Source organism: Rhodamnia argentea, chromosome 5 (genome assembly GCF_020921035.1).
Source record: "Rhodamnia argentea isolate NSW1041297 chromosome 5, ASM2092103v1, whole genome shotgun sequence".
Classification (NCBI taxonomy): Eukaryota; Viridiplantae; Streptophyta; class Magnoliopsida; order Myrtales; family Myrtaceae; genus Rhodamnia; species Rhodamnia argentea.
In genome coordinates this window covers 16,404,678-16,431,205 of record NC_063154.1, presented here as the reverse complement: position 1 = coordinate 16,431,205, position 26,528 = coordinate 16,404,678, and the positions used below count along the sequence as shown (strand labels likewise).

General features: G+C 39.4%; 3 protein-coding genes across 11 annotated transcripts; 2 read left to right on the top strand and 1 right to left on the bottom strand.

The window, feature by feature from the left end:
• Window positions 1-84: 84 nt before the first annotated feature.
• Window positions 85-26,349, bottom strand: LOC115746576 (tryptophan synthase alpha chain-like). 5 transcript variants are annotated; one of them, XM_030682388.2, is made up of 12 exons: window positions 8,185-8,347; window positions 6,953-7,177; window positions 5,335-5,481; window positions 5,195-5,260; window positions 4,594-4,702; window positions 3,678-3,754; window positions 3,128-3,205; window positions 1,421-1,498; window positions 619-678; window positions 402-538; window positions 256-277; window positions 85-179 (listed from the first exon to the last, which is right to left on the bottom strand). In XM_030682388.2, exons 2-10 carry the CDS (start codon window positions 7,136-7,138, stop codon window positions 404-406), a joined length of 936 nt encoding a protein of 311 aa, XP_030538248.1. In that variant the 5' UTR covers window positions 7,139-7,177; window positions 8,185-8,347; the 3' UTR covers window positions 85-179; window positions 256-277; window positions 402-403. The 5 variants fall into 5 exon arrangements, with proteins under 5 accessions (XP_030538248.1, XP_048134835.1, XP_048134833.1 ...); XM_048278878.1 differs by lacking the exon at window positions 8,185-8,347 and adding an exon at window positions 26,344-26,349 and having other exon boundaries at window positions 133-538; window positions 6,953-7,154; XM_048278876.1 differs by having other exon boundaries at window positions 133-538; window positions 6,953-7,190.
• LOC115746574 (GDP-mannose transporter GONST3) lies at window positions 9,938-12,586 on the top strand. The gene is made up of 2 exons (XM_030682383.2): window positions 9,938-10,290; window positions 11,079-12,586. The coding sequence occupies exon 2, from the start codon at window positions 11,080-11,082 to the stop codon at window positions 12,166-12,168; it is 1,089 nt and encodes a 362-aa protein (XP_030538243.1). The 5' UTR covers window positions 9,938-10,290; window position 11,079; the 3' UTR covers window positions 12,169-12,586.
• On the top strand, window positions 16,016-22,719 carry LOC115746575 (phosphoglycerate mutase-like protein 1). 5 transcript variants are annotated; one of them, XM_048278870.1, is made up of 11 exons: window positions 16,022-16,326; window positions 17,133-17,194; window positions 17,346-17,453; window positions 17,567-17,646; window positions 18,356-18,518; window positions 19,335-19,409; window positions 19,567-19,655; window positions 21,817-21,936; window positions 22,191-22,235; window positions 22,313-22,440; window positions 22,480-22,719. In XM_048278870.1, exons 1-10 carry the CDS (start codon window positions 16,125-16,127, stop codon window positions 22,431-22,433), a joined length of 1,065 nt encoding a protein of 354 aa, XP_048134827.1. In that variant the 5' UTR covers window positions 16,022-16,124; the 3' UTR covers window positions 22,434-22,440; window positions 22,480-22,719. The 5 variants fall into 5 exon arrangements, 4 of the variants coding, with proteins under 4 accessions (XP_048134828.1, XP_048134827.1, XP_048134830.1 ...); XM_048278872.1 differs by lacking the exon at window positions 16,022-16,326 and adding an exon at window positions 16,525-16,584; XM_048278871.1 differs by lacking the exon at window positions 22,191-22,235 and having other exon boundaries at window positions 16,016-16,326.
• Window positions 26,350-26,528: the final 179 nt, after the last annotated feature.

Below are 26,528 nucleotides of genomic sequence, written 5' to 3'. Positions count from 1 at the left end.
AGCCTACCGATGAATCTCCAATAACAATCAACTTAGGCGTAAATCGGAACCGATGACTCTACTACGACTTCCAAGTTCAAACCATTCACAAATAGACTACTCGAATCAGACTGGGGTCTCATGCAGCTAATTACAGTAGATCAAAGCTCACAAAGCATTATGGGAAGTGAAAGTGCTCTTCTGAGTAGTCTGAAAAATGCAGTTTAGGGAAAACCTGTTTCTGCCAGGAAAAGGCCGGTAAATTCAAGAGAGTTCTCGGAACAGGACACTATAAGCTTCCGACCGAACATATGCCATAAAAATTAAGGGAACCCCCGAATGGGTTAATCTAAATAAATCTCCATTGTTGTCCAAAAGGCTGAAATGAAGAGCTAACAAGGCAGTCAGATCAACAAAACCCCTCTCAAAGCAGGGCAGATACCAAGGATCTAGTGAAATCTTCTAGCTCCTTTAGCCCTTCTTCTGGAGATTTGGCTTCGCCAAGCAGTTTCACCATTGCGCTTCCAACAATCACACCATCAGCTCCCCATCTCACAACCTGTGAGAATTAATGAAAACCAAGTATAAACACGAGAGAAAACAGTCTTTGCTCATTGAAGTAGGCCAATAAAAACTAACCTGCTTCACATGCTCAGGTTTCGATATGCCAAAGCCAACAGCAACAGGTTTAGTAGTTGCCTGCAAGAGCATGCATCCCTCGGTGATTGAAAAAGGAGTTTCCCTCAGATAGATTAAGAACATTTAAGCATAGAGAACACAGCAACTCAGATTGGTACAGAGTGTTCTACAAGTAGATGAATATACACGGGACCATCTCTAAGTGTCCCTCTAATTGGATCTAAGTATAAACCCCATGATGGAGCTGGAAGTGACGTGAACTTCCTGATATGTTGATTACTAATCTGCATCTGGAGTATCGGCATCGAGACTTATCGACCAAGCAGGAACTCATTGTCCTTTTAGTAAGAGACAGGCTACAGAAACCACATAGGAGACTTCAGGCCAGCTTTTTGGCCATCTAGTTCTACCTTCAATTATCCTGCAGTCCTTGAGCCCTAGGAGTTTCAATGACTCCCACTGATGTGTCTATTTCAAATACACCTCAGGTCACGGTTGTTTGAGCCGCACAGAACAATCAAAGGAAGGAAACCGCAGCTCTAAGGACTAAATTCCTGCTCTCTGAAGAATGCCTTATTACCATCCAAATCATATGGCCATAAATGGAGGCTGCTCACCCCCAAAGGAGTCGAGGCTGTACTGAATTTTTTGCTGTTGCGAAAATAAGGACAATCCAGAAAAGAGGATATCCTTTGAAAACTAAACTTATCATGATGAGTATCTTAATGAGTATTCCTAGGTAGTTGATGACATAAAATCAGCCAATTACATAACAAGCGAAAAATGTTCTGAATCAACTAACCTCCTTAATGTCCCGCAAAAGAGTTTCCACCCGAGCACTCACAGATGCTCGAGCACCAGTTACTCCCACAGAGCTCACCTATAATAAATAAAATAAATGCCCATTTCATCTCTTTGTGAATCAACCAAAAAACACAGAAATTCAAAATGAAATATGTAACAATAGAGTCATGTGCTGACACTGTACCACCCAGAATAACAATTACATATAATTCATGCATGCTCCGTTGCTATAAGCTTACTGTATGTGAAACTTTCATTTGTGAAGCAAGTGAATGCGGAATCTAATAGCATGATGTTGCATGAAACCAAAATTTACTTTTCCATCAGAGATCAGCAAGAGCAATGAAACCACTATAGCAGCATCAATGTCGCAGTAACTCTTCAAATCAGAAACTGTCCTAATCCAGAGACTAGCTCATGCATATATACACACCGGCACACATAGGTGCGTGGATGTATCTGTCCTTTCATTGACTTCTTTGATTCAGACAGATGTGCTATGCTTGATCTAATTAGCAGCTGGAACTTAATCAACACATAAGACAATACTGATTACATGATCAACTCCCCTACACTCCAGTAAGATACAGAACATTGTTAGACTTAAAGAAACAGCAAAGCAGAAGATGGTCTAGAGAAAGATTTAAATTGCTGTTGTGAAGCAGGAGGACTGGGGTCTCCCTCTTGTTTCAGCACTCGCATTTTAACTAAGACATGCAACTTGTCCTATTCTACCAACAAAGTTTATTCACGATAAAAGTTAAAAGTAATATCGACACTTGTACGCAGGACTAGCGCCATCCTTTTTAGTTGTGCTTTAATAAGTTTTGGGTAATGCAGTGTAGAACTCATCCATTTGAAGGGCTTCACATTAATCTAATTCAAATCAATACTGGTAGCTTAGCTCATATAACAGAAATTACATACATATGTTATCACATGTGTAATCAGATCGTCAATGTATCCGTGTTTGACAAAAATGGCACTAGCCCAGGGGTTAAGTCCCATATAAATAGCTGTAGCCACTTTGAAAGAAGCCTATTTCATTTTTTAGGCCGATTTTAGCTGGATTAAAGCATGCACACTGCCTCAAGCAACAAGAGTTGAGGAGGTGTAACAGAAAGTATTTTCAGAATCTTCAAGTCCCCCACTCTATCCAGCTAAAGTGAATTTATGTGCTTTAGTACTTCCATTACAGGGTTAATGCTGTCGGCTGCTGGCTATGAACTTGTGATCGTCTTAATGACTCGTGAAAATGAACAATGAGAACCTTCAGCAATTAGCAGAGATCACCAAACAAAAGTAACACGAATAACACTGTCACATTGGCTTCTTTTGCTTCACCAAAAACCAATTCGAAAATCTTTTGCTAATTTGATTGGTTTTATTGCTTATAAATAAGTCAATAAAAAAGTATGCATAATGAATGACAAACTATGCCTAAACATATGGTCGACAATGAAATTTTTTCCATTAACTCATTTTTCTAAGAGATCAATCGATTAAAGTTAGGAAAGTCTTTTCCAAATTGTTCATTTTCTGTGAAAAAAACAGAAAAATACAAACGATCAGCATTGGAAAAGGAAACTCTCATTGGAAAATATACAATCTATGTCTAATAGTCTGAATCAATTTGGATAAGAAACTCTCATCATCAACAAAATGATCAGCATTGGAAAGGGATGAGCAGCATAAAGGATCTTACAAGATATACAAATCCTTCTGAGGCTTCAACTATGGCTTTCATTCGACTGGTTGGAGTAGTAGGTGTAGTAAGCAACACCTGAATCATAGAGTCACAGAGGCTAAAGTAAGGCTAACTAGATTCAACTCAACAAAGCAGGCCAAGATTACATAAGTAAAAGAAGACCTAATCACACTTTTAGACAGGCCATTTGAAAATAAATGCAGGCCCTGTGTAGTAAACTTTTCATTGATGTGTATATATCACTTTGCAACAAAACAAAAAACAAACATATCCCACCATAATACATGGACATAGAAGAAGAACAAGGTACACAACTAACTACGAGAAAATCACAAAGTGAAGAACCATTTGACGTTTTATCTTGTCATGGGAAATAATTAGCGAAAATAGGTGAGAATTGCGATTTGTGATGTCAACAAACTCGAGGTAGATCTGTTATTTTAAATTCCAAAATAAGAATTTACATTCATAATACATAGCTTTATCCTCAGGAATTTAAACAAGTAAATGGTGAAGAATGTTAAGATGTCTTAAGAGTCAGACAAACCAGTTCAATTTTGTACTTAAGAGCTTCCTTTCTTAAGATTTCAGTCTCTTCCAAAGGAACATCAGGAACTACAAGCCCTGAAAAACAATAAAATGGCACAGACAAGATTACAAACTAAGACAGATCTAGACACCATGAATGAACAAGAACGTACTTTCGGTTTTACTTTTTCAATTTAAAGAGCATCCTCCATTATTATTGCGAAATTATTATAATTACTGCTTAATTTAGACATCAGTGTGTCGCTTAGAAGAGAGAACATAAAAATTCTCCAGCAGCTTCTTATATAGCATAAAGACTTCCATTGGGATCTTCGATTGATGAGCTATAATCATCTTAACTATGAAGAAAGAAAGAAAAAAGAAAGAAAACACCTCACACCCATAATAATGATTGAAAACTGATTCCGGTTGTCCTGGCAATTCGATCTGCATACTAGGCCAAGCCAAAGATTGGTTTAATTGGTTTCTCACTCTTTTTCTAGGGTCACAAAGGGTCGCTTTAATAAGAAGTTTCATCATAGATTTCCAAAAAGATTAAAGTTTCATGATAGATTTCCAAAATAACCTTTTGGCTTTTGCTCAAAATGTTATGACCGAAGTATTCATCTGATCCATTGGTGATTATCCCCTTGATAACCTTTTTCAATAAATGTTTAATGAAAAACTACTCATGGATAAGTTTAAGAACTGATCTATGCAAATGAGTTTGTTCCAGTAATGATAGGCATGATGACAATGCTTAATTACACCATGACATCCACATCCAAAACCGAATACATTCAACTGATTTCTCATCTTGGCAAGATGGGGGAAAAAATAAAAACTGATTTTCCCTCAAACTACTAAATATAAGCAAAGTTTGTATGTAGATGCAAGTGTTTCAAGTCAAAAGATGAGGGAAACTTGTTAATTACCATGAACCCCAGCATCATTTATGATGGACATGAACTTTTCAACTCCACGCTTCAGAATTGGGTTATAGTATGAGAATAAAGCAACAGGGGACGACAATTGCGGAACAACCTATTCATAAAAAACTGCAGCATCAGAGCATGATCTCAAAAATGCATGAAGGAAGCAAAATATAAATCAACAGCACTGTAACCATTCTACAATTGCCAGAGATGGTTGCACATACACATCACTGTTTCTACGCTACTAGGATCACTAGTACCAAAAGGGAGCACTGAATCTGAAAAGAACAATATTATGTAATGTTGCTGAGAAATTTCATCCTAAAAGGTAGGATTGTGTTATGCAAACTTAACTTGCTATCATCAACAATAGAAGGCACTGCATGAGAGTAACACATAGAATGAAAAATTTCAAAAGCAGCATCACAAATCTAATTTCGTCGATTAGAAGAGAAGGCTAGGTTAGCAAATATAATGCGACTAGAATCAATCATAATGGACCTTGAACTGCCCATCAGAAGGAGAATAAGCCACGGACCTGGCAACGATTAATCAGTCTCTTTAAGTATGACAGAAAGCATAAAGTAACTTACAATCTTACCTCCTTCAACATGGAAATAATTGCATCAAAATTAGTACCCCTTGCCAAGGATCGAGTGGCTGCAGCCTAAAAACGTAGATCTATGAGATGAAGGAACAAAACTTCAAATGGACAAACTAAAAGATATTGAAATACCAGACCTGAATCACTGGACCATCTGCTAGCGGATCGGAATACGGGACACCCAGCTCAATTATATCCGAACCACATGAGTCAAGCACCTTCAAAGCTTGTGCGGTAGTTGAAAGGTCAGGGTCACCAGCTGTGATGTAAGGAATAAGTGCCACCTTCACAAAAATGAAACAACACATTTGTCATAAAAAGAGCGTTCCTCCTATATTAAAATAATGCCTGCTACATCCCAACAACATTCGACTAAAATGCCATCTTTTTGGAAAGAAAATGTCTATGGGTGCCCCTGGGGCTTGTTTAGTTCAAATGATGTGCTTTGCGAACTAAAAACGATGAAGTTCACAACTTAATATTCATGTGATATATGGCATTGGTGTGATTATACTCATTCCAAATTGCAAATATATAAAATTTCCAGGCAAATGACGTACATATTTCTAGATAACAGCAAGAACTCACACAAAAACAGAAGGATTAATCCTCACAATCTGAAAACATGAGTGATTTCACAACCTTTCTATTACTCTCTAGCCGGATAGGAGGAAATAGGTTGGGTGGGCATTTGTTTATGACTTGACCTGCATCTTCGAGGGAAAAGGAACAAGTTCGCATAAGTGCTTCAATTGAGGTGTAGCTTAGCTTTGGAAATAAAACTTGATGATTTAATCATTTCCTATTCTAGGATTCCAACACTATGCCTTGTATATCGTTGCTATCAACTCCTCCTAGTAGAGAATTGGCCAACTCATGCAGAGGCTGAGCATTAGATTTCCTTCTTCAATGTTTCAAACTTATTTAAACTCAGACAATGAGGACGAGATCGCTCCCATCAATCACTGAGGGTACTACACCATGAGAAGAGCAAAAATCTTTTGAAATCCGAGAAAGAGAAAATGTGGGCTCTAGAGTAATTATCCATGATGATCTGATGCTATATAGATAAAGCTCTTCACAAATCATGTATCATTTGAGACAAACCTAATGGAACTATATGAGATTGAAATGTGTATTAATTTCTTTGCCAACTAATGGTAATCTAACAAAAATAAGTACAGTTTCCAAGTATACAAGGAGTATACTAAACATAACTTGTCATGTATCTGTGAGCAGTACATTTCATCCTAAGCCATGACTAGCCCAATTTCCAATTACTATCATAGACAAAAACTAAAGTAGCTGATGGTATTCTAGGAAATTGATAGACATGTTGATTAGCCAGTCGCACAAGTTTGAACTAGTTGCTGCGAGAGTTAGTCTTAGAAATGGTACAACAATCTCACAAATACAATTGCTGAGCCATACTCATTCCCAACACTTTCCATAAAAATGCTCAATAGTTCAATTGAGATTAAAAAAGAAAGCAACCATGTCATGTCACATCAAGATGGACTTCCAACCCAAAAACCAACATCAACATCACCTTTATCCCAAATTAGTAGGGTCGGTAGTTGATGAACCCAAAAATAAATAAAATAAAAGCAAGACCGATTGAGGGAAAAGAAATAATTATATAAAAATAAATATATATAAATATTTTGAAGCAATGAAAATTCTGAAGCAAAAAGTCACAAAGGATAATCAATGAATTTGTTAACAAACATCAAGAAACTCAAATGATGTTCTTACCTTGCCTTCTTTCTTCAATTTAGCAAATGTCTCAGAAATGCCAATTGTCGATACAGTGCTAAGAGCAGCCATTGCTGTATTTCTTTTGGTAGAAGCAACTGCTAGTTGCCGTGAAGACCGAAAAGCACAACAAGATTTGGGTTTCTTAAGTTGAACAAAGCAAGTTGATTTAAGAGCTAATGCCATAGCCAGCGCCTTTTGACTCCGGCTTAAAAACTCTTATCCCTGCACTTCAATCCTATTGATGAATTAATAAACAAATAACGAGGAAAACACTCTATATCAAATAATAGCAGTTTTCCAAACAAAATGAGTGATAGAAGCAGCAAGTTGCCATCTCTAAAAGACAATACACAGATATAATCACTTCTCAGTGCATATCTCAGTACAATGAACTCAGTGCAAGCCAGCTAATACCCACGGCTCACAAGTGTTTGCTAAGAGGAAACTGAAGCAACTAGTAGCTTGAACTGATGGTACAACAGGGTTTGATAGGCATAACATAACCAGCCGCCTCTTGCAAATTAAGCTTTTCATGATTGATTCTTTGTGCTCAGCAAAGGGATGAGACAACGCTTTCCTTGCCCAGAAATGGGGAAAAGAAGAAGAAAAGATAAGTGAATCCATGCTGTAAATTTCTCCACTCATTCGACGACCCAATTTTTAACTGCTTGAATTTTCGACAGGATAAGTTATGATATCATACGGAATCAAGAAATTCCTCACATCATGGACATTGATCCAAAACCCCAAGAAAGAGTGTCTAAATACGATGACTACCATTGGGATGACCGACAGTCATCCCGAAAGGTTCATACATTACAGAGGGAAGAAACTTACAAGCAAATGTCACGATGAAACAAAAAGACATGCAAGATAAGAGAAGAGACGCATAATCCGAGATTAAAAAGACATCTAACTTGGCAAATAAACACGTCAGTGTCTCAGAAGTTCATGATCTAATCGACACAATCTCAATAACATCAACACATTCTGGAATCCAAATTCCCTCAAAAGAAGAGTAGAACGAACTCAGCCACCAAGTCATTCCACCAAGCCAAAGCGAGGATGATCGGAAAAGGAACCGGTAAATGAAACGACAATAACAAAGAATCAACACTCGCATATACCGGTCACTCAGAACGGGGTACAAGCCAGGCAGCGAGATTACGAGGGAAAAACGCAGCGGAAAGGGACGGGAAAAGGGGACGTCGCCGGCGAGTTGCCGTTACCTGCGACGGAGATGGCGGCCGGAACGGCGGTGGAAGGAGGCGAAGAGACCGGCGATACTACAGTACTAGGGTTTGAAATGGCCGCATCCCATGCAGCCGCCATTTCTAGTGTCAAAACCCATTTGTGGGACGAGTCTGCGAGACTCTCTGTATTTGGTAAGAGGGGATTCAGGCCCGATAGAAAACGACATCTGGAAGAGGTGACGTGGCACATTGTCATCATTCACCACCATCCTTCCATAATTCTTAAGCTTATCCAAAATTACGATACTTTACCATTTTAATCGATTTTTTTGGTCGAGCTAATTATTTTTGACCCGATCCAAACGACACAAAGAGGAGGCAGAGAGTTCGATTCCTCCACCTTTTTAGGAGATTAGGGATGGAAACGCGAGAGTGAAGGTGTAGGGTTTCGCAATTTGCACATAACGCACACAGTGCAACTTGTAAAATAAAATAGAATATGACAGAACCAAATAGAAAAAGAAGAAGACACGATCCCCCCATTGGACGGAGGTAATTAATCGTGCTCATGGCGTGCTAAATCAAATTTATAATATATTTGAGTGGCCTAAATTTTATTTCTAGATTAAGAAAAAATTGTACCATTTTTTAGATTTTAATCCAAGCACAATATTTAAATTTTTGCCGAAGGGGGAAAAACACAAAGTGTAAACTTTAAAATTACAAAAAAAACATACGCAAACAAAAACTGGGTTGCTTATTTACATACCGATAGAGGGAAAAATTTTTATGTAAATCTCAATAAGTTTTCAACAATTAATCTTTAAGATCTCTCGATATTATACAGCAAAGCAATCTTGATCTTTCAATTTCTAATGTCTAAAAATTCCAGAAGATGCCCCATAATATAAAAGAATAAGATAATGTATTTTCAACTGATAAATAATATTGTAATCTAAAATGCGTGTAAATTTATCATTATTATTCAATACATTTCCCTTGCATAGATTCCATATATATAATAGTAATTTTCCTTATCCTACAGCTACACCAATTTAAGTTTATTTCCTTATAACTCATATATTTACCTTTCTTCTATTATAATATTTTCATATTTATGCTAGTTTTCTCAAAACGTATTAACTTTAAGGCCGAGTCCCAATTTTAGCTTGAATTTTTTTTTTTTTTTGTCTTGTAAAAAAGCACCGCCTTTAGGTCAAGTCCCAATAGTAGTATGAGCTTCTTTCGTCTTAAAAAACACACACACAAACTTTGGATTGAGTCCGAGCTTTAGCCCAAATTTTGTTCTCCCATAAAAAAGAAAAAGAAAAAAGAAACCCAAACTTGGCCCTCGTCAAGTTTTTTATCCGATGGTGTCTTTGGAAATTTCGACACCTCTCCCTCCCTCCATGTGTCATTTTACTTGACAGCATAGGGATTTGAGTATCAATTGACCCTTTTTTATGTGATAAAACAGGTTATAATAGAATTTGGATTCAATTTAAAGCTTGTGCTTTGTTATTAGACCGAAAAAAGTTCGAGTTAGAATTCGAGATATAAATGTGTATTTTTTTTTCTAGTACTTAATTGGAGGAGGAGGTGGGCCAAATAATATTGTTTTTTTTTGTTGAAAATGATATTGTTTTGGACAAGTGAAAAAGAAAAAGGAAAAAAAATTAGATCAGCACCACCTCCCTCGCACGTGCCAATATCATTTCTAGTAAAATTAAAAATCCAATTTCTTTCGCCCGCAGAAACGCCGCCGTATCTCTCTCTCTCTCTCAAAATCGCTCTCGCTGAAGTATTTTGGTTCCTCAAATGCGAACTCGAGTTGCTGAAGAAGAACGAGAGAATCACGAAGCGAAGCTCGATCGCTCGCACGCCATTTTCCGCGGGTTACTCGCTCTCCTCGCGTCTTCCGGGGTCCAAATCTGTCAAATCTGACCCTGCATTTGATCGCCTCGCTCGATCTCGTCGAGATTCAGAGCGCGCCGAAGGGGAATCCGCCAAAGATTGGAGAAGCATGCCGTGGGAGTTGGCGGACCGGAGATTTCGGGATGTTCGTTCGTGAGATCGAACCGCGATAAAGCGGGGATTAGCAGCTCAGCCCTTGTTCGGGATTGCGACGCGGAGAGGCACAGCGTAAGCTTCTTCCATTTAATTCGGGTTTTTCTCGACGCGTTGGTGCTACCGGCTTGTGTTGGCTTTGTTGAGTTCATCTTCTGTGAGTGGGGAGTGTCGTTTTCAGATTCGGTTGCGACGTTTGTAGGTGCTTTGTTAGGATAATTGACGCAAATGGGTCGATTATGGGGTTAATGAGTTTGGAGAGAGGTCATGGTTGATTGGTGTTGAGAATAGTAGGAACCATTACTACTTCGACCGAAGTCTGATGTTGCAAACTTTGCATTTCTTGCTAATTAACCACCAAACCCCCTATGGGCATGCTTGTCTTGGAGTGCACGACCTGCGAAAAGCTATAATGTGCATGGTGCAACCTTCACTTACCTCCAAATTTGACTTGCTGAAGCATTTAGCACTAATGCCACTTCCTAAAGTCCCTTACTTTGGGAAAAAAAAAAAGTACTTCTTAAGCTGCATTGCAAGGATCTTCTGATTGTTTCTTTTACTGTATAGACACGAAAAGTTAGAAGATGCCTGGCTTTGCTCTTCCTTAACGTGATGAGCCTGGTTTTTGTTGCTATGAAGTTATTTTTACAGCTTTTGAATGTTTTGCTGGGAAATTTTGAGGAGGTGTGAGAGAATGGCGCCATGTTATTATGTCTTTTGCGTTGCTTTTCGTACCTACCCATTATCAGTTATAATATGCATGACCAGGCTGGTTTTGTTTGTTTGATATCTGGTTATAAAATTGGAGAGCACCTTTACTATTGGGGGGAAAATGGGTTGTTGATGTTTTCCTTTTCCACCAGGATGTCTACTAATAAAGACGTGGAAAATCCAAAGGCGGAGGTGGCTCAAGTTGATACTGGAGCCTCTTCTTGGTACAGTGTTTTGCTTCACCAAGTCTCAATTTATGGTGTAGCTGCTGGATACTGCCTCTCAGCATCGTTGCTCTCGATAATCAATAAATGGGCAGTTATGAAGTTCCCTTACCCTGGTGCTCTGACTGCTTTGCAGTACTTAACAAGTGCTGCTGGTGTATTTGTCTGTGGTCAGTTGAAGCTCTTAGAGCATGATCCACTTGATCTAGTGACTATGTGGCGGTTTCTTCCTGCAGCCATAATTTTCTACCTGTCTCTCTTCACCAACAGTGAGCTCCTTCTCCATGCCAATGTTGATACATTCATCGTCTTCCGTTCTGCAGTTCCCATGTTTGTTGCCATAGGAGAGACTCTTTTCTTGCATCAACCATGGCCTTCAATGAAAACATGGCTCTCATTGGCCACCATATTTGGTGGAAGTGTTCTTTATGTGCTTACAGATTATCAGTTCACATTCATGGCATACAGCTGGGCTCTGGCTTATCTCGTGAGCATGTCCATAGATTTTGTGTACATCAAGCACGTGGTCATGACCATCGGACTAAACACGTGGGGTCTTGTGTTGTATAATAATCTTGAGGCTCTTCTACTGTTTCCTCTGGAGCTTTTGATAATGGGTGAATTGAAGAAAATAAAGCATGAAATCTCCGATGAGTCCGATTGGTACTCCTTTCAGGTGGTTTTGCCCGTGGGATTATCGTGCATATTTGGTCTAGCGATTTCATTCTTTGGGTTCTCCTGTAGGAGGGCAATTTCTGCCACTGGATTTACAGTGCTTGGCATTGTAAACAAGCTATTGACAGTTGTGATCAATCTTGTTATCTGGGACAAGCATTCGAAACTTCTAGGAACAGTGGGGCTTTTGATTTGTATGATTGGAGGGGTCATGTATCAGCAATCTACAAGCAAACCTAAGCCTGCTAAAGAAGTAGAAGCCAAAGAGAATGAGGAGGAACAGCAACAGCTAATTGAGATGCAATCTGGCAAACAAAGCTCTGGTGATGATGAGGAGAAATGAGTGTTTCTGGGAAAGGAAATCATTTCATTTGTTTCACGCTTCTGTGGCTCAAAATATTATGATGGGTTGTCCACACTCCATAGTAGATTCGTGTGAGCTGCGTAAATTGCTTTGATCTTCTTACGAGTTACTATGTCGTTAACTAGGATCCTCATCTGGGTGTACCGAGCCTCCATCATATCTGACAAGAAATCTAGATAGACAGTGCATTACTTTGCTATCATTCTTTTCTCATTCATTCCAGTGATCTAGTCAATACAAACAATTATAGATTGTTCTCTTGTTTGCTCTTAAATGTTACATGTAGTGATCAGATATGATAGTGTGATGGCCTAAGTGGCCATTTCATTTCTTGCAGGATGTTGCATGCTTTTGAAATTGGATTGAATTGATCTTGGTGAGAGTTCCTTTACTGATATTTTTTGCTGCCATGAAGCTTTGACGACACCGCATGCACAACCCATATTTGGTTCCCCCTTGGATTGGCTTAGTGGGGATTAATCTTCCTACCTCATATTAATTATAGGAACGGTGTGGCTTTTGATTTGTATGCTTGGTGCGCTCGTGCATCAGCAATCAACAAGCATGCCTAAGCTTGAGAGAGAAGTAGAAGCCGAAGAGAAAGAAGAAGAACAGCGACCGTGACGCGAGCCGCAATCACTGGCAAAGTAAACTGCGACAATGATGCACGATGAGCAGAGAATCGAATGCTTCCATGAAAGAAGACTCGTTCTATGTCTACGTTTTCTCGTATTTCTTGGCTGCAGGATATTTCGACAGATTGTCCAGTCAGTAGTTAGGTTGGCCCAAGCAGTCTAAACTGCCTTTGTTGGCCTTCTCTGAGTTACCAACAATGGTAGGTAGCATCCTCATCCGTGGACTTGGTACAAGCCTCCGCCGCATCCGGTGCCAATTCGAGACAGGTGTTGTACTCGTTTCCGACCACTTTGTTTGTTGATAAATCTCCGATGCATTTTCATCATTGTCATGATAGCTCAAGTGGACCACTTGCGAGAAAGCGCATGATTTTGAATTTTGATTCCATTGATCTTGGTCATAGATTCTTCAACTGATTTTGAAGTATTTGCACGGTTGTCATGGCGAGTGTCATCGTGGTAAGTGCCACTGTAGAGACAAGGAAAGGCTTCTCGCTCAACTCTGCTCTTAGAACATCAAGGTGACTTTCTACATTGCATCAACCATAGGTTTTGACACAGAATCTTACCAATGCCGCCCACAATTTTATGTCTAATGTTTTATTGGTGGTACAATCTTGTAACGGCAATAATTTTCTCTGGTTCGGATTGAAGAAAACTCCATTCAACCACGCCTCTGGAAGTGGGTCATGACCTTTAGACATCACCAATATTCAAACTCAATCAAAATCCAACGTAGTTGATGCTCATGCTTGTAATTCACCGATCAGAGATTTGTCTGGAGAGAAAGTTTCACGGTACACCGCATCAGCTACGAAATGGTAGGCCCGTCCTACGATGTTTCATAGCTTTCAACATCCACGAGAAGCACTCTCTTTATTGAACAAATACCATTGCTTTCAGTTATTCAACATTTTGCGCAAAAACTCCAAATTCATGTGCGAAGAACTTATAAACTACTTAGTAAAAGGGTATTATTGCTCGCACCTAACTCTACAATCCTCCACCTCAAGTTGAACGCCGACGCTCAGCAAACATTCGTGGATTTTGTAGTTGTTAACAAACGATGGACGCATGAGGCATTCCCCCCGGTGTAAGATCATTATTCCAAGTCGTGTGGCGGTAGCACTTCGTGCTATCAGCATCCGGAGAGGAAAGTATAGTAGCTATAACCTTCATCGGCCGTGCTTATCTCTAGATCGTGGAGGACCCCCAGTACATTAGCACCGAAGTTGTCGCATTGCTGGGAACTTAAAGCCATTGCATATCTGGCTCACCACGGTCATGTCGGGATCGCCTTTTGCGGCATCGAAAATGAGAACGAACCCGACGATGAATGCAAGTATTGAAACCGCACCCCCCGACTTGTTCCTCTCATCCTCATTTCCTTGTCTTTGATGGTCGTCCTCCTCTTATTGAGGGATCAGGGCTTATTTGACTACGTAAAAGCATGTCTCTTGTAGGGTTTTCCGCCTCTATGCTCCACTTTTTTCCATTTTCGATTAAAAAAAAACATAGGGAAAGTTGTCCAAAAAATTGTAAATCTATTGCATTTTTATCAATTCAGTCATAAACCTTCCGATTTTGCTAATTGAGTCCTAAATCTTTTTTCACTTTCCGCCAATTGAATTTATCCGGCCAATTTGATCGGAAGCTAACGCGGCATGGTCGGCCTTGACATGAATAATTTTTAATAAATAAATTTAATATTTTTCCGAATCTTTTATTAATATATGTTTTTTTCCCTTTTCTCAACGGTCGGCGGGCCCTCAAGAGTAGTATCACTCTGCAGCGGAAGGAGGATCGGGACCCATAGAACCATCGATTTGCAGCTAGCGCCTCGGATCTTGATGCAGGCCGAAACCAACCATCTTCGGATGTTTCTTTGTCAGCACAACCGTCATGCTTCCACTTGATCAAGAGCACCTTAAAAGGATCGAATCCTCGATTCGAATATTTATTCGGTATTGGACCATTTTTTACCGAATCAAGACAATCGCATATGAAGATTAGGTATGATCCACATTAAAGTCATGGCCGAAAGCACGAACTTTGCGATTCCCGCATTCGATTAATTTTTACTTTATCGATAGTAACCGACATAACACAAGGAAAAATTCATTGGATGAACATGGTAAATGTACTAAAATGAACTTGCACCACGTAAATCGACCGGCTCAATGGAAGTCGTTTTTTTTCATAAGTAAAAGGGCGGGGCGGGATGACCACGGCTAGGGACCCTTTTGAGCATTATCATAACAGTTTCTACAACCGCTAGGGAATGTGCAGAATGACCAATAGCGGCGACTGCACAACATCCGCAACTTATAGTTCTGAAAAGTTGACGAGCCTGTCATCGTACTAATCGAAAGAGTTTCACGACGGCTGTCAAATGTACAAAATGATCCGTGCCACCCTACATCATCCACGACTTAATAGCTCTGAAGTTGGCGAGCCCGTCGCCCTTGTTATTGAAATAGTTTTCGTAGCTACTGCGAAATGTGCAGACTGATTTAGGTTCTATTTGGTTCAAGATTGGAAATAAGCATTGTGGCTCTAAAGTCTCCTGGCAAAATACAAATGGTGTTTGGTTACTCTTTTAACTCACTTTGGAGAGATGCAATTGCATCTCAATTGCTCTCCAAAGGTACTTTGGATTAAAGGACTTTTGTGAATGCAACTAATTTTTTTTTTTTTTTAACTTTGTCACCTTCGCTTGTCGGCCTCCGCTTAAAGGCTATTGCAGCTACCGCCTTGGTCCGCCGGCCGCCGCCGCCTAGGTTCACCGGCCGCCGTTGTCGCCTTTCGCCGTCCGTAGGCCGCCTAGGTCCGCCGGCCGCTGCCATTGCCTTTCGCCGTCCGCAAGCCGCCTAGGTCCGCTGACCTCCGCCATCGCTATCCGCAGTGCGTTGCCATTTGCCGCCGCCCACCCGCTGGACCCTTCTGCCGTCGCCGGCCGGCCGCCCCTTTTTTTTGAAAAAGTAAAAATACTTTACCATGTTCATTTTTCTCTAAATAACATTTACGTTAAAATTACTTTCCAAATGTGTTTTTAAAATACATTTTACTTAACACTACTTGTATTTTGAGGAAGATATTTACCGGAACGAAATCGAATCGAGTCGCTGCCACGTGTAAGACAATGGATCTCTATTACAAGAGTAACACAAAGACCTAAACCTCGCTTAACCTCGAAATCTGTCGACAAGCAAGAAGACAAGAACGCTGCCAGTCACATCCGACGAAGCAGAGTGAGTGAGAGGAGCCCTTCACTCTCAGAGGGCTCAAGAAGAGTCATTGATGACTCCTTTGGCTGCTCACTCGCCAGTTATTATATCACTCCAAAGTCACCACGCCATCGCCTTTTTCAGCTCCATCCCAACCCCATTCTCTTCTTCTTCTTCAGCAGCAGCAGCATCACTCGCTGCTCCCACAGCACAGTATCATCGCCGCCTGCTCCTCCTGCCGTCTCTCTCGGTCCACTGCTGCTCGTCTCCTTCCGGTAAGATGGGTTCGCGGTTTCCGAATGGGGTTCTTGATTCTGTGGTCTCTTGCCCTGGGATCTTTGCTTGACCCGTAGCATGTTCCGTGGCCTTTCTTGCTTTAGCCTTTTCTCTGGCTTTCAATGGATGGATGGTTGAAGGAGTGGACTCTTCAATCTGCTTTTATGCATTTTTTCGACCAGTTGTACGGCTTATTCTGGCGCTTCCTCTGGATAGTGGACTCTCTCTGCTGTTTCCGGTGGAAACTTGTTTTGGATGTATGTCTTTGTTGTTAGCATGGCGTATACGATTTCTGTCATCTTTAGGAAGGAGCATCATCGGTTGGGAATTAAATTGGGTAGTTCAGGTGAATTTCTATGGAAAAGAATGTTGGGCTAATTACAAGCTCAAAATGGGATTCTTTTAGCTTCTGAACCAGACTCGAACCCATTTGTGAGATGAAAAAAAAAAAAACATCTTAAAATTTGTGACTTTTCAGAAGCATTGATTCTTTGTCCATGATGCAAAAATAGTGCTGGTGATGCTCTTGACAGTTGACATGGTCTGATGCTTCGCAAGGATGTGTCATTTTTCGAGACCTCCTCTTGTTTGCTCTTGGTTGATATCATATTTTACGAGTTCTTTAGTGGGTTTTTTCTTCAACTTCCCCACTTGTTTTCATCTCGGGATCGCTCCTAGTTGGGGCAGAACTTGGAGGGCCTAGTCTCTCCTCATAACTTCATATTGTACTGTCAATGCAGCAGCTTTCGTGTTATTGTTATCAACATAGTTGTTTCTTCCTTTGCATGTAAACAATCTATGTCAGAAATGGAGGGAGCTTCACGACCTAGCTTGTTTCCTCTGCATCGCTGCAAAACTCTTCACCTGGTCAGTGTCAAATTCATTTGTTCAAGGATATATTGTGTCAGTTCTGGATTTGAAGTTGCAACACCTGGCAAAGGACGTCATTGTATCCCTCTTAGTGGATTTTCTTGCAATGCATTGAAGAGAATATGATCTTATGAGACGTCACATCCAGGTGAGGCATGGACAGGGGATTCACAACGTAGAGGGAGATAAGAACTACAAAGCCTACATGAATCCAGTTTATCTTGATGCACATCTCACTCCATTAGGTTGGCAGCAGGTAATTTTTCTTTCAACAATCTTATTTTCTAGTAAAAATCGTCTGCATTTCCATAAATGTGATATTATTCCGGACTGAATTGATAATCTGTTGTGCTTTGCTGTGCTGCTCAGGTTGATAATCTGAGGAAGCATGTTCAGGCATGTGGACTCTCCAAGAAGATTGATTTAGTCATAACATCTCCTTTGCTGAGGTACTGCTGCCAGTGCTTGTGTGCTTTTCAACTGATAAATGAATTTTTTTGCATGCTGCAACTGATAGTAATGCTTTTACTGCTTGCTGTGGATTCTGTATCATGATCTGTTAGTTAGGGAGAAGTGTTTGTCACTGAATTAGAATAGTTATGCTAATCATTTCATTGAAAAGGTCAACATAAAAAACAGGTGATCATCCCTATAAATAGAAGCCATGGACCTATAAGGGGAGGATTTGGAAAAATTGAAATTTCAAAAGGTCTTCCCTGAGGCCTATTAAGTATCAAAAGCCATGTGAAGTAGCGTCAATTTACTGAAGTGGGTCGTTCTTTAAGTAATTTCATTTGAGTAGTGTCACTTGAAGTCTAGCCTCTTGAAACTTTGAGCAGGATTATAGGTGGACTAACTGTGACTTCTATCTAGGCACATTGACTGCAATAAGACTTTGCCTTGAAATGTCACAGGAGGCACAAAAGATTGAATGGAGTGCATGGCCATTCTGTTGGAGCTTTTGAAAGCTGCAGAAATAATTCTTTCAATGATTTCAATAGCCAATATATAGTGCTGTATAAGTTAACTTTGCCTATAGTAAGTAAAGCATGTGACATCTGTTCATCATATACTTTGTGGAAGATAATATTCTATTTCCCTTGTCATGCTTCTTTTAGATGTTTGATTCTTGCAGTTCTTATTAACATGGCTTTGTAGGACTCTTCAGACAGCTGTTGGAGTATTTGGTGGTGAAGGCTACACAGATAGGTTTGATGTACTACCACTAATGGTTGCAAATGCAGGAAATAGTGGTCGTGCTGCTATTTCAAGTCTAGACTCTCCACCCATTGTAGCAGTAGAACTTTGTCGAGAACATTTGGTATGCTTTGTTTAAAAGTGCTGTACTCAATGCCACACTTCCATGCTTTTAATGGGAATATGGTGCACCTAATATTTGTATGCATATGTGCATAAGATTGTGGGCAGTGCTATGCGATGCTCGTAATTCATGCTTTCCCGAAACAAGACAGTTGCTCTAAGAAAATCTTGTGACATCCATGCCCTATAGTTATCTAGCCAAGCCTGAGGTATCTGTATATTGCAAGTTCAAATGGTAAGGCCTTCAGTAGGTGAACCTGAGAATAACATTCATAGATTGGAAAGGACGTGATATAATCATTGTGCATGGCAGGCTTAATGTTAGTTATCTCTTCACTTAACCAAAAGAAAGGAGATGGATAGACACGGCACAATTGAGAGTTAAAACTGCACCGACGATCATTAGGAGCTTCTTTCAGTTAGGTAGTGCAATCTAAATTGCCAATTCAGGTGCTGTCAAATGCTATTGTAACCCTCTCCTCACTGTTCTGACAGTTTCTTGATGATTTCCTGGAAAATGATAGATCCATGGCTCCTTAAATTTTTCTGATTAGATGGTCTAGTTCCTTTTATTCATAGTCAGGGATGTCCTTTTGGTTGTTTGATGCATCCTGTCCTTGTGCCAACTTCTTGTAATAAGCAAGTTTATCGTGCAAGTACCAGAGAACTTTCAATTTTTTCATCTGACTAGTTTAGGTACTTCGACTCATTCTCACTTTCTTTCCTTTTGGTTACCTGAGTGGATTAATGCAATCCTTAGCAGTTGGCATTTTGGTATGCATGGATTCTAAACTATTTTCTCCTTTCCTGATTGCAGGGTGTTCATCCTTGTGATAAGAGAAGTAGTGTTACTGATTACCAATTTCTTTTTCCAGGAGTTGATTTCTCACTGGAAAGTACTTAACTTAGTATAGACTCAAATAAATCAGTATATTTGTGCTATATATAACGCTAGCATGTCTTTGGTGCTGTTAACTGCTGAGTTAGTCTGCTTAATGTGCTTTTCTTTCATTTGTGGTAGCTTGGTCATTGTGTCTTATTATATGCAGATTGAGAGCGATGAGGATATATTGTGGAAGGCCGATGTTAGAGAGACCAAAGAAGAACTTGCAGCCAGGGGAATCAAATTCCTCAACTGGTTAGTGCTTGCTTAACTACTTTTTAGGCTTGGACATGCGTGCCACAGCACTTGCTCTTCGGTGAGCAGGATTACAGCTGCAAAACGAACTCGCATTTGCATGGAATTTAGTTTATTTGTAAGCTCTGGGAAAAAAAGGAACATGGTATAATATGATTACATGAGAAAACCATAGGCCGTTGATAGGACAGATTTTCCAGCAAACCAGCAAAAAAAAAAGGCAGAAATAAACAGCACACCAGGTAGTCAAAATACTAAGAGCCCACCCTGATATAGGCTCATTTCCTAATACGTTTCTACCATCGCATAAGTTACCTGAAGCTTGCATATTGCCTATTACAATGGCTAAGAAAGCTACATCGAGTCCCCCGCAATAAGTCCAGCAGCAAGGAGGTCTTTCAAGTCTTGTTCGGCCAAAAATGCAGCTTCATCCTGGCTTTGGTTCCAAAGTTGGTATCTTTAGTTCGTTGTCCTTCCCATTTCAGCTAGCATATCAGCAACTCGATTTGCCTTCCTGGTTGAGGGGATCCTGCAATCCAATATTAAAGGCATTAGTTCAGGAGATTCAACAAAAGATTGTTTAACATTGCATTGGCATCCAATTGAACTTGCAACTTTGTGACTTAGTTGGATTAATACTTTTACACCTTCCCTGAATGCCCCAAGTTCAGTAAAGCTGGATATGGTCAAACTAGTGTATATACTTCATTAGCTCTATGGATAATTCTCTACTCTTTATAGTCAAGCATGCTAAATGGCTAGAGATAGACGCCAGAAGATGCAAGTGGGATCTTCGATACATGTAACTTATTGGAATTTCGATTGCTTGACTTTATGGCGGTCCAGTTTGACTTAGTGCTATATATATGACAAAAACTTTGGCAGGATTTTTCAATTGCCCAAGTGCTTCTCTACCTTGTTGAATTTGCAGGTTCCATGTAAACTCGTGATAGGCCTTCTGTAACCAGACAACTTACAGTAGCTAACTGTAGCTAAGTATCATACTACTAGAAAGCTTTGGTGATTTTTCTAGCATGATGACAATTGGCAAGTTACTTATTAGATGACATATATTTAATTTGCCCAATATAGAAAAGCCACTTAAAACGCTGCAAAGAATTAACAAAAGACAAACGGTTTTATGTAATTATACTAATGATAGTACTACGGTGTCTTCTATTTTCCAATTTGGATGAACTAAATAAATGAAATAGGTGTATTGTGTGTGATCTACATGTATTCATCTAGGATAAACAAAGAATGCTGAATTTGTGAATGTACGTAACATAGAAAATTGCTAATGTGTACTAATCATAGGGAAAAAAAAAAAAGCACGTTTAAATGAAATTGCATCGAAAGTTCTTTTATGGATTCAATTTTAAACTTTAGAAAAGTATGTCAGTGTTTACTCTTTTATCTCTACAATGGAATAAAAGCTTCATATCCTCATTCTTTTCCTGAATGGCATGTGTTTTGGAATTAGTATTTATTCACTTTTCTACATTTTAACTATGTAAAGTTCCCATGTATATTATTTCTCATCCTATCAAATGTACTCCCTTTGAGGATTAGTTGACTTCTGAAATCTTTATATAAATATGTCTATAGGAAATTAACACTGCAAAATTAGGAAATTTCAGAAACAATGCTTAGTTGTTGGCAACAGGACAATTAATAGGGAGAATATTTGATTTTGAAAGATACTTGTAATGATTTAGAAAGCAATGATAGTATAATTATATTTTTCTTCAAAAGGAGGTGGAAAACAAGTTAACTAGCATCTCAATGTGGGCAACATTCTGAAAAACAGATTCATGCTAATAATGGTTAAAATATCATGAATGTGTTTATCTTTCTATTTGATATAGACCAAATCCTATCATTGCATAGTTTTTATGCTAGTGGCTAAGTATAGCTAAAATTATGTGGATATCGCGGATAAGTAAGTTTGGCGAAAATGTACTTTCTTATATCATGGTGGACCAACAGCTGTCTCTAGTGTCTATAGAGTGCTAAAAATAGAAAGAGGGCAATCGGACTTCAGTCCTTCAGATATGCAAGCTGCTTGCCGTCTACTTTGGCAGCGAGGAGTCTCTGCAAACTATCTTTTGGTTCGGCTGAACGATGAAAATTAGCCTCAATGGCCCTATTTGCTTTTCAGGTTGTGGACACGGAAAGAAAAGGAGATAGCGGTTGTTACGCATAGTGGTTTCTTGTTCCACACATTAACTACTTTTGGAGAAGATTGTCACCCTTCAGTGAAAACTGAAATATCTAGACAGTGAGTATCTGCTTTGCCTGTTCATTAGTTCTTAGATTTTTTGACTTGGCAGAATTAGGAAAATTTTGAACTCTTTTGCCTTGTGCTGCATAATTTGGGCTTCAGTAGGATTTAATTTCTCTCATCCCATAGTTGTGCTTCAGACAAATGAGTGCATGTTTCCTTTTTGTCGGAAGTCGTGTTGAGCCGTCTATGTATCGTGTAGTGTAGTATAACCTTGCAGTGAGGTGACACAACATATGATTTTTGGGCAGCTTTGCAAACTGTGAACTCCGGTCAGTGGTTATCGTGGACAAAAGGTGAGCTTGTGGCCTCTCGCTGCTCCTTTATTTCCTTCTATTTCGAGCTGCTCACCCCTCTTCATCTTCATTTTCAGTAATATTGGATCCGATCTCTCCGCCACCAATTTTCCTGGAAAGATTCCTCATGGACCTGACCGCCCTAGCACCATTGCAGAAAACAATATGGAAGGAAAGAGTTCCAAGAATGAACCCTAACCCTGTTGACAAGAGAGAGAGAGAGAGAGAGAGAGAGAGAGATCGATCTCAACGATTCTTCAGAAGCTGCAAGCTAGTGCAGAAATTGTGTTCTTGTGGGTGAATATCAACTTGCAGAAGCTTTTGTTCCTCAATCCCCTGTATCTGGGTAATGAAAACCCGGCCTTTAATTCATAAGCAAATGGATGTTCCGCATTGTATGATCTATCTCTTGTTCTGCTCTTAGTAAATTGCAAATCCTTTTCTGGGCATTACAGAATGAACTGTAGCATTTAGCCTTGCTCCAGATTTTCGGTGCTTCGTAATGTTCTGGTTAGAACAAGTAGAAGTGGTGCATGAAACATGAACTGTTGTCAATTCATATCGCACGGCAGGTTTTACTTCTGTCGGACCTTTCCCAGTTGCATCATGATAGATTGTACGATTGTGTCCTGTTCAATATTGCTAGGTTATGGTTTAATAGTCTGAGTCTGACTTGGCATAGTTCGCAATCCGACTTACTCGAGGTCAACTTTCTCATCAAACTATGAATCATGTGTTAAGGTCTTCTTAGGTTCACACTTGAGCTTTAGCTCTGGAGTGACGTAGGAAACCCTAGACCATTAAAAGTTTCAAGGCATGCCGAATCATCGTGGCCACGTATTCAATCTATTGTACTTTGAAAATCTCCGGCCCGTGAGATTCTCCCCCACCTGATTGAACGACGCCCTCGGCATTTTCCATTTAGAGTCACTTCCCCATTTGAATCCTTCCCATGATCGATGGCTCTCTTGGCGGTTGGTAGTTCTTTGGGAAAATTAGCAAAAACATTTTGAACCTATTACGATTGTGTCAATTCAGTCTTTTTTTATTTTAAATTTAATGTTAAAATTTTTTACATTTGTGTCAATTTAGTTCATCCGGCCAAGTTTGGTTGAAAATTGCTGACATGGAAGCCGATTGTTCTTCGTGAAGCTGTCGGTCTTGACATGGACAATATTGAACAATATTTTCGTACTTTTTCAAATTATATATTTTTTCTCTTCCTTTTCTTTCCTTTCCTCATTCCTATCGCCGGTTGTGGGACTGCAGCAATTGGCTAGAAGCGAGGGCCGGCAAGCTTCAACCTCCCTAATGGTCGGCGAGGCCGACCTCTTCTTGTGATAGCGAGATGGAGGCTCACCGGTCCTCGTCGCTAGCCTATCGCCAAGGTCCGACGGCTAGGTAGAGGATGAAGAGAAGAGAAAAGAGAGCGGAAAAAAAGAAAAGAAAATTCGAAAAAAATGAGAATACTATTTAAAATTGTTCAATTCAACATCAATCTGACATATAGGAGGTTGGCATCCATATTAGCGATTTCCTATCAATATTGGCCGAACGGACTGAATTTACACAAATACAAAATGTTCGACTCAATTGATGATAAAGAAAAGTTAAAGACTGAAGTGGCACAATTGTAATAGATTTATAACTTTTTTTCATAATTCTTCGATAGTTCTTCTGTTTTGTGTGCTGTTCGGTCTTTCCCTTGTTAACTTCACGGCTACATGCCTATGGAACCACAATGCGCTTCAAAAGCGACTCATGGATTTGGATCCCCTGACATGGCATTTTCTATGTCAGGGTTACCATAAAATGAAATCGGGCCATCTATTTTCATCTCTTGGCCAAGAATGCTCCACGTCACAAATTGAGGGGAAGGGAAAATTTTTGGACAGGAACTTTTTTTGGCAGCCTTCCAAAAATTTTGAATCCCATCATCTCTCATCACATTCGACCCTACCAACCCAAAAAAATCAGAAACCTCTTCTCTCCCCAAAAACTTCCTCCCACCGGTGACCCTCCTCTACGCCGGCCAACGAGCTTTCTTCGGTGACCTTCCTCCACACCGGCCCCCGAATATTTCTCTCTCCCCTCACCCCCTAATTCCAACACCAAAAATTAGAAACCCAAAATATTTTTCCATTTTTGATCGTTTCACATTCTCGCACCAATGACTTTGCCGGACAAAAAGAAAAAGGCAAGCCAACCGAAGAAAAAGGTACGTAATTCTTCAAATACACAATTTTTACTTTCAATTCTTTCCCCTTCTCTTATAGTTTAGAACCCTTGCTTTTGTTTGTTCTAGATGCAGCATTGTTGGGTTGAAATTCTAGGTTTTAAATTTTTCAGGGAAAGTTGCTTTTGAAATATTTGATTTTTTTTGTTATTAGAAAATTTTTGGTTAACCCAAAATTATGCTATGTTTGCTGACTTAGTAGTTGTTAGTCGGTTGTTGCTTCTGCAATTTCTGTGGAGATAAAATTATTTATGTTATACATTTGTGGGGGACGTTTACTTATACTTCTCGTCTTCTCTCGATCTGCTTTGAAGGTGATTAATTTTTTACTTGCAAAGTTGATGAGTTCTCTATCTATTGTACGTTGTTTAGTAGTAAGATATAACTCTAGTCATTCTTTCAGTCCACAAAGTTGGTGAGAGCACCTTTTTAAATATTCCAAGTTGTTCAAGTTATAACCGGTTCCTTGTCGCTACTCAAGGAAACTTTTTATATATTGCAGGATCCTTTGGATCAATTAGTTCACATGGTACATTGTATAATAAGGTTTCTAATATACCATCCGAAGTTGTTACATGGCGAGATTTTTCATCAATACTAATTACATTAGTATTTCTGGTTTATATTCCTCTGTTTGACGTTGGTCTTTGAGCTTAATTCCTCCATTTTCTTATATTTTGCATGATCTTTGCTTTGTAAATTGTAGTATTGGCATGCTTTATGTTATACGTGGTAAAGTGAATGCTTTGTAAATTGAATGCTAATGCCCCTTGGTATTGTATGTCGCTTATCTATGCTATTTTAGGTTTGTTGAAATGCCGAACGAATACTATGTCGTTTTCAATGGCCGAAATATCGGCATAAATGATAGTTGGCCTCAAACTCAAGTCCAAGTAAGTGGTTTTAGTAATGCTAATTATAAAGGATATAACAATCGGGAAGCCGCAAAATAGGATAGTTGAAAATTTTCAATATGAAGGAGTTGCCAACGACAATTCATTTGCCTACATGATTTCAACCGAAAATTGAACATGTGAAGCAGGTATGTTAGTTGCTTACTCTTGTAATGAGACGCTTTAAGTTTTCAATGGTTTAGGGATCTAAAAATTATATGATTTTTTGTTATGTCTAATTAGGACAATACTTGTCCTAGTGGATGTAGCCGTATAATTAGAGATCCGGCAATGGAGTTGGAATAAACCCTATTTGAGCTGGAACAAACCCGAAGGGGGCTGGAGCATAGCGAATGTTCGCATCGATTGACTATACAAGAGTTGGAACATACCCAAGATTCGCTTCGATTGACTGTCTGGAGCTATAAAATGCAAGGGAGGTGAATGACAACTACTGAGATATGACTAGTGGCTTCAAGAATGACAACATCGATTAGAAATGCTAAGGCATTGAGTGCTTTTTTGTTATTACTTAAGCTTAAGATTGACAAGTTAAGGCTTGCCGCTGCATTTTGTATGTGCTGGGTTAGAATTTTTGGTTGATTTGAGTTCTTAATAATGATGAAATGTGCTGGGTTAAATCTTAACAATGCAACCTAATAAAAAAATAAATCAATATAAGCAAGTATATGATGAAATGTAAAATAATAAGAAAATTATGCACTCAAGCCCACTCAATTGACAGAAGGAATCAAGATTTTTTCAATTCACATAAGTTTATTAGTAGATTGGGGGAAGCTTACAACATCCCGATCATCAAATAGAAGAAATAGAAAGAGTTAATTTAATTAGAAATTAGCATGCAAGATAAAATGAACATAACTTTGTACAAATAGAATAATGCATTACCCGTCACCAAGCGGTGCTACCATGGAAGGCATATTCAAGTCTCGTGACGCCTCAAACCTATTGAGTAGACTATTGTAAAAACCCCGAGGCTTGTTGTAACTTCCAAGAACTTGATTACTTTCACCACCAAAGTTATGTGCAAAAGCTTGCGAAGAAGCTCGAGGTGCGTCTCCTTGCTTCTTTCTTTTTGTTTTATTCTTCTCTAGACAGCTCTTATGTCGCTATCCTCCATTGCGTCCATCTTTCTTCTTGAGG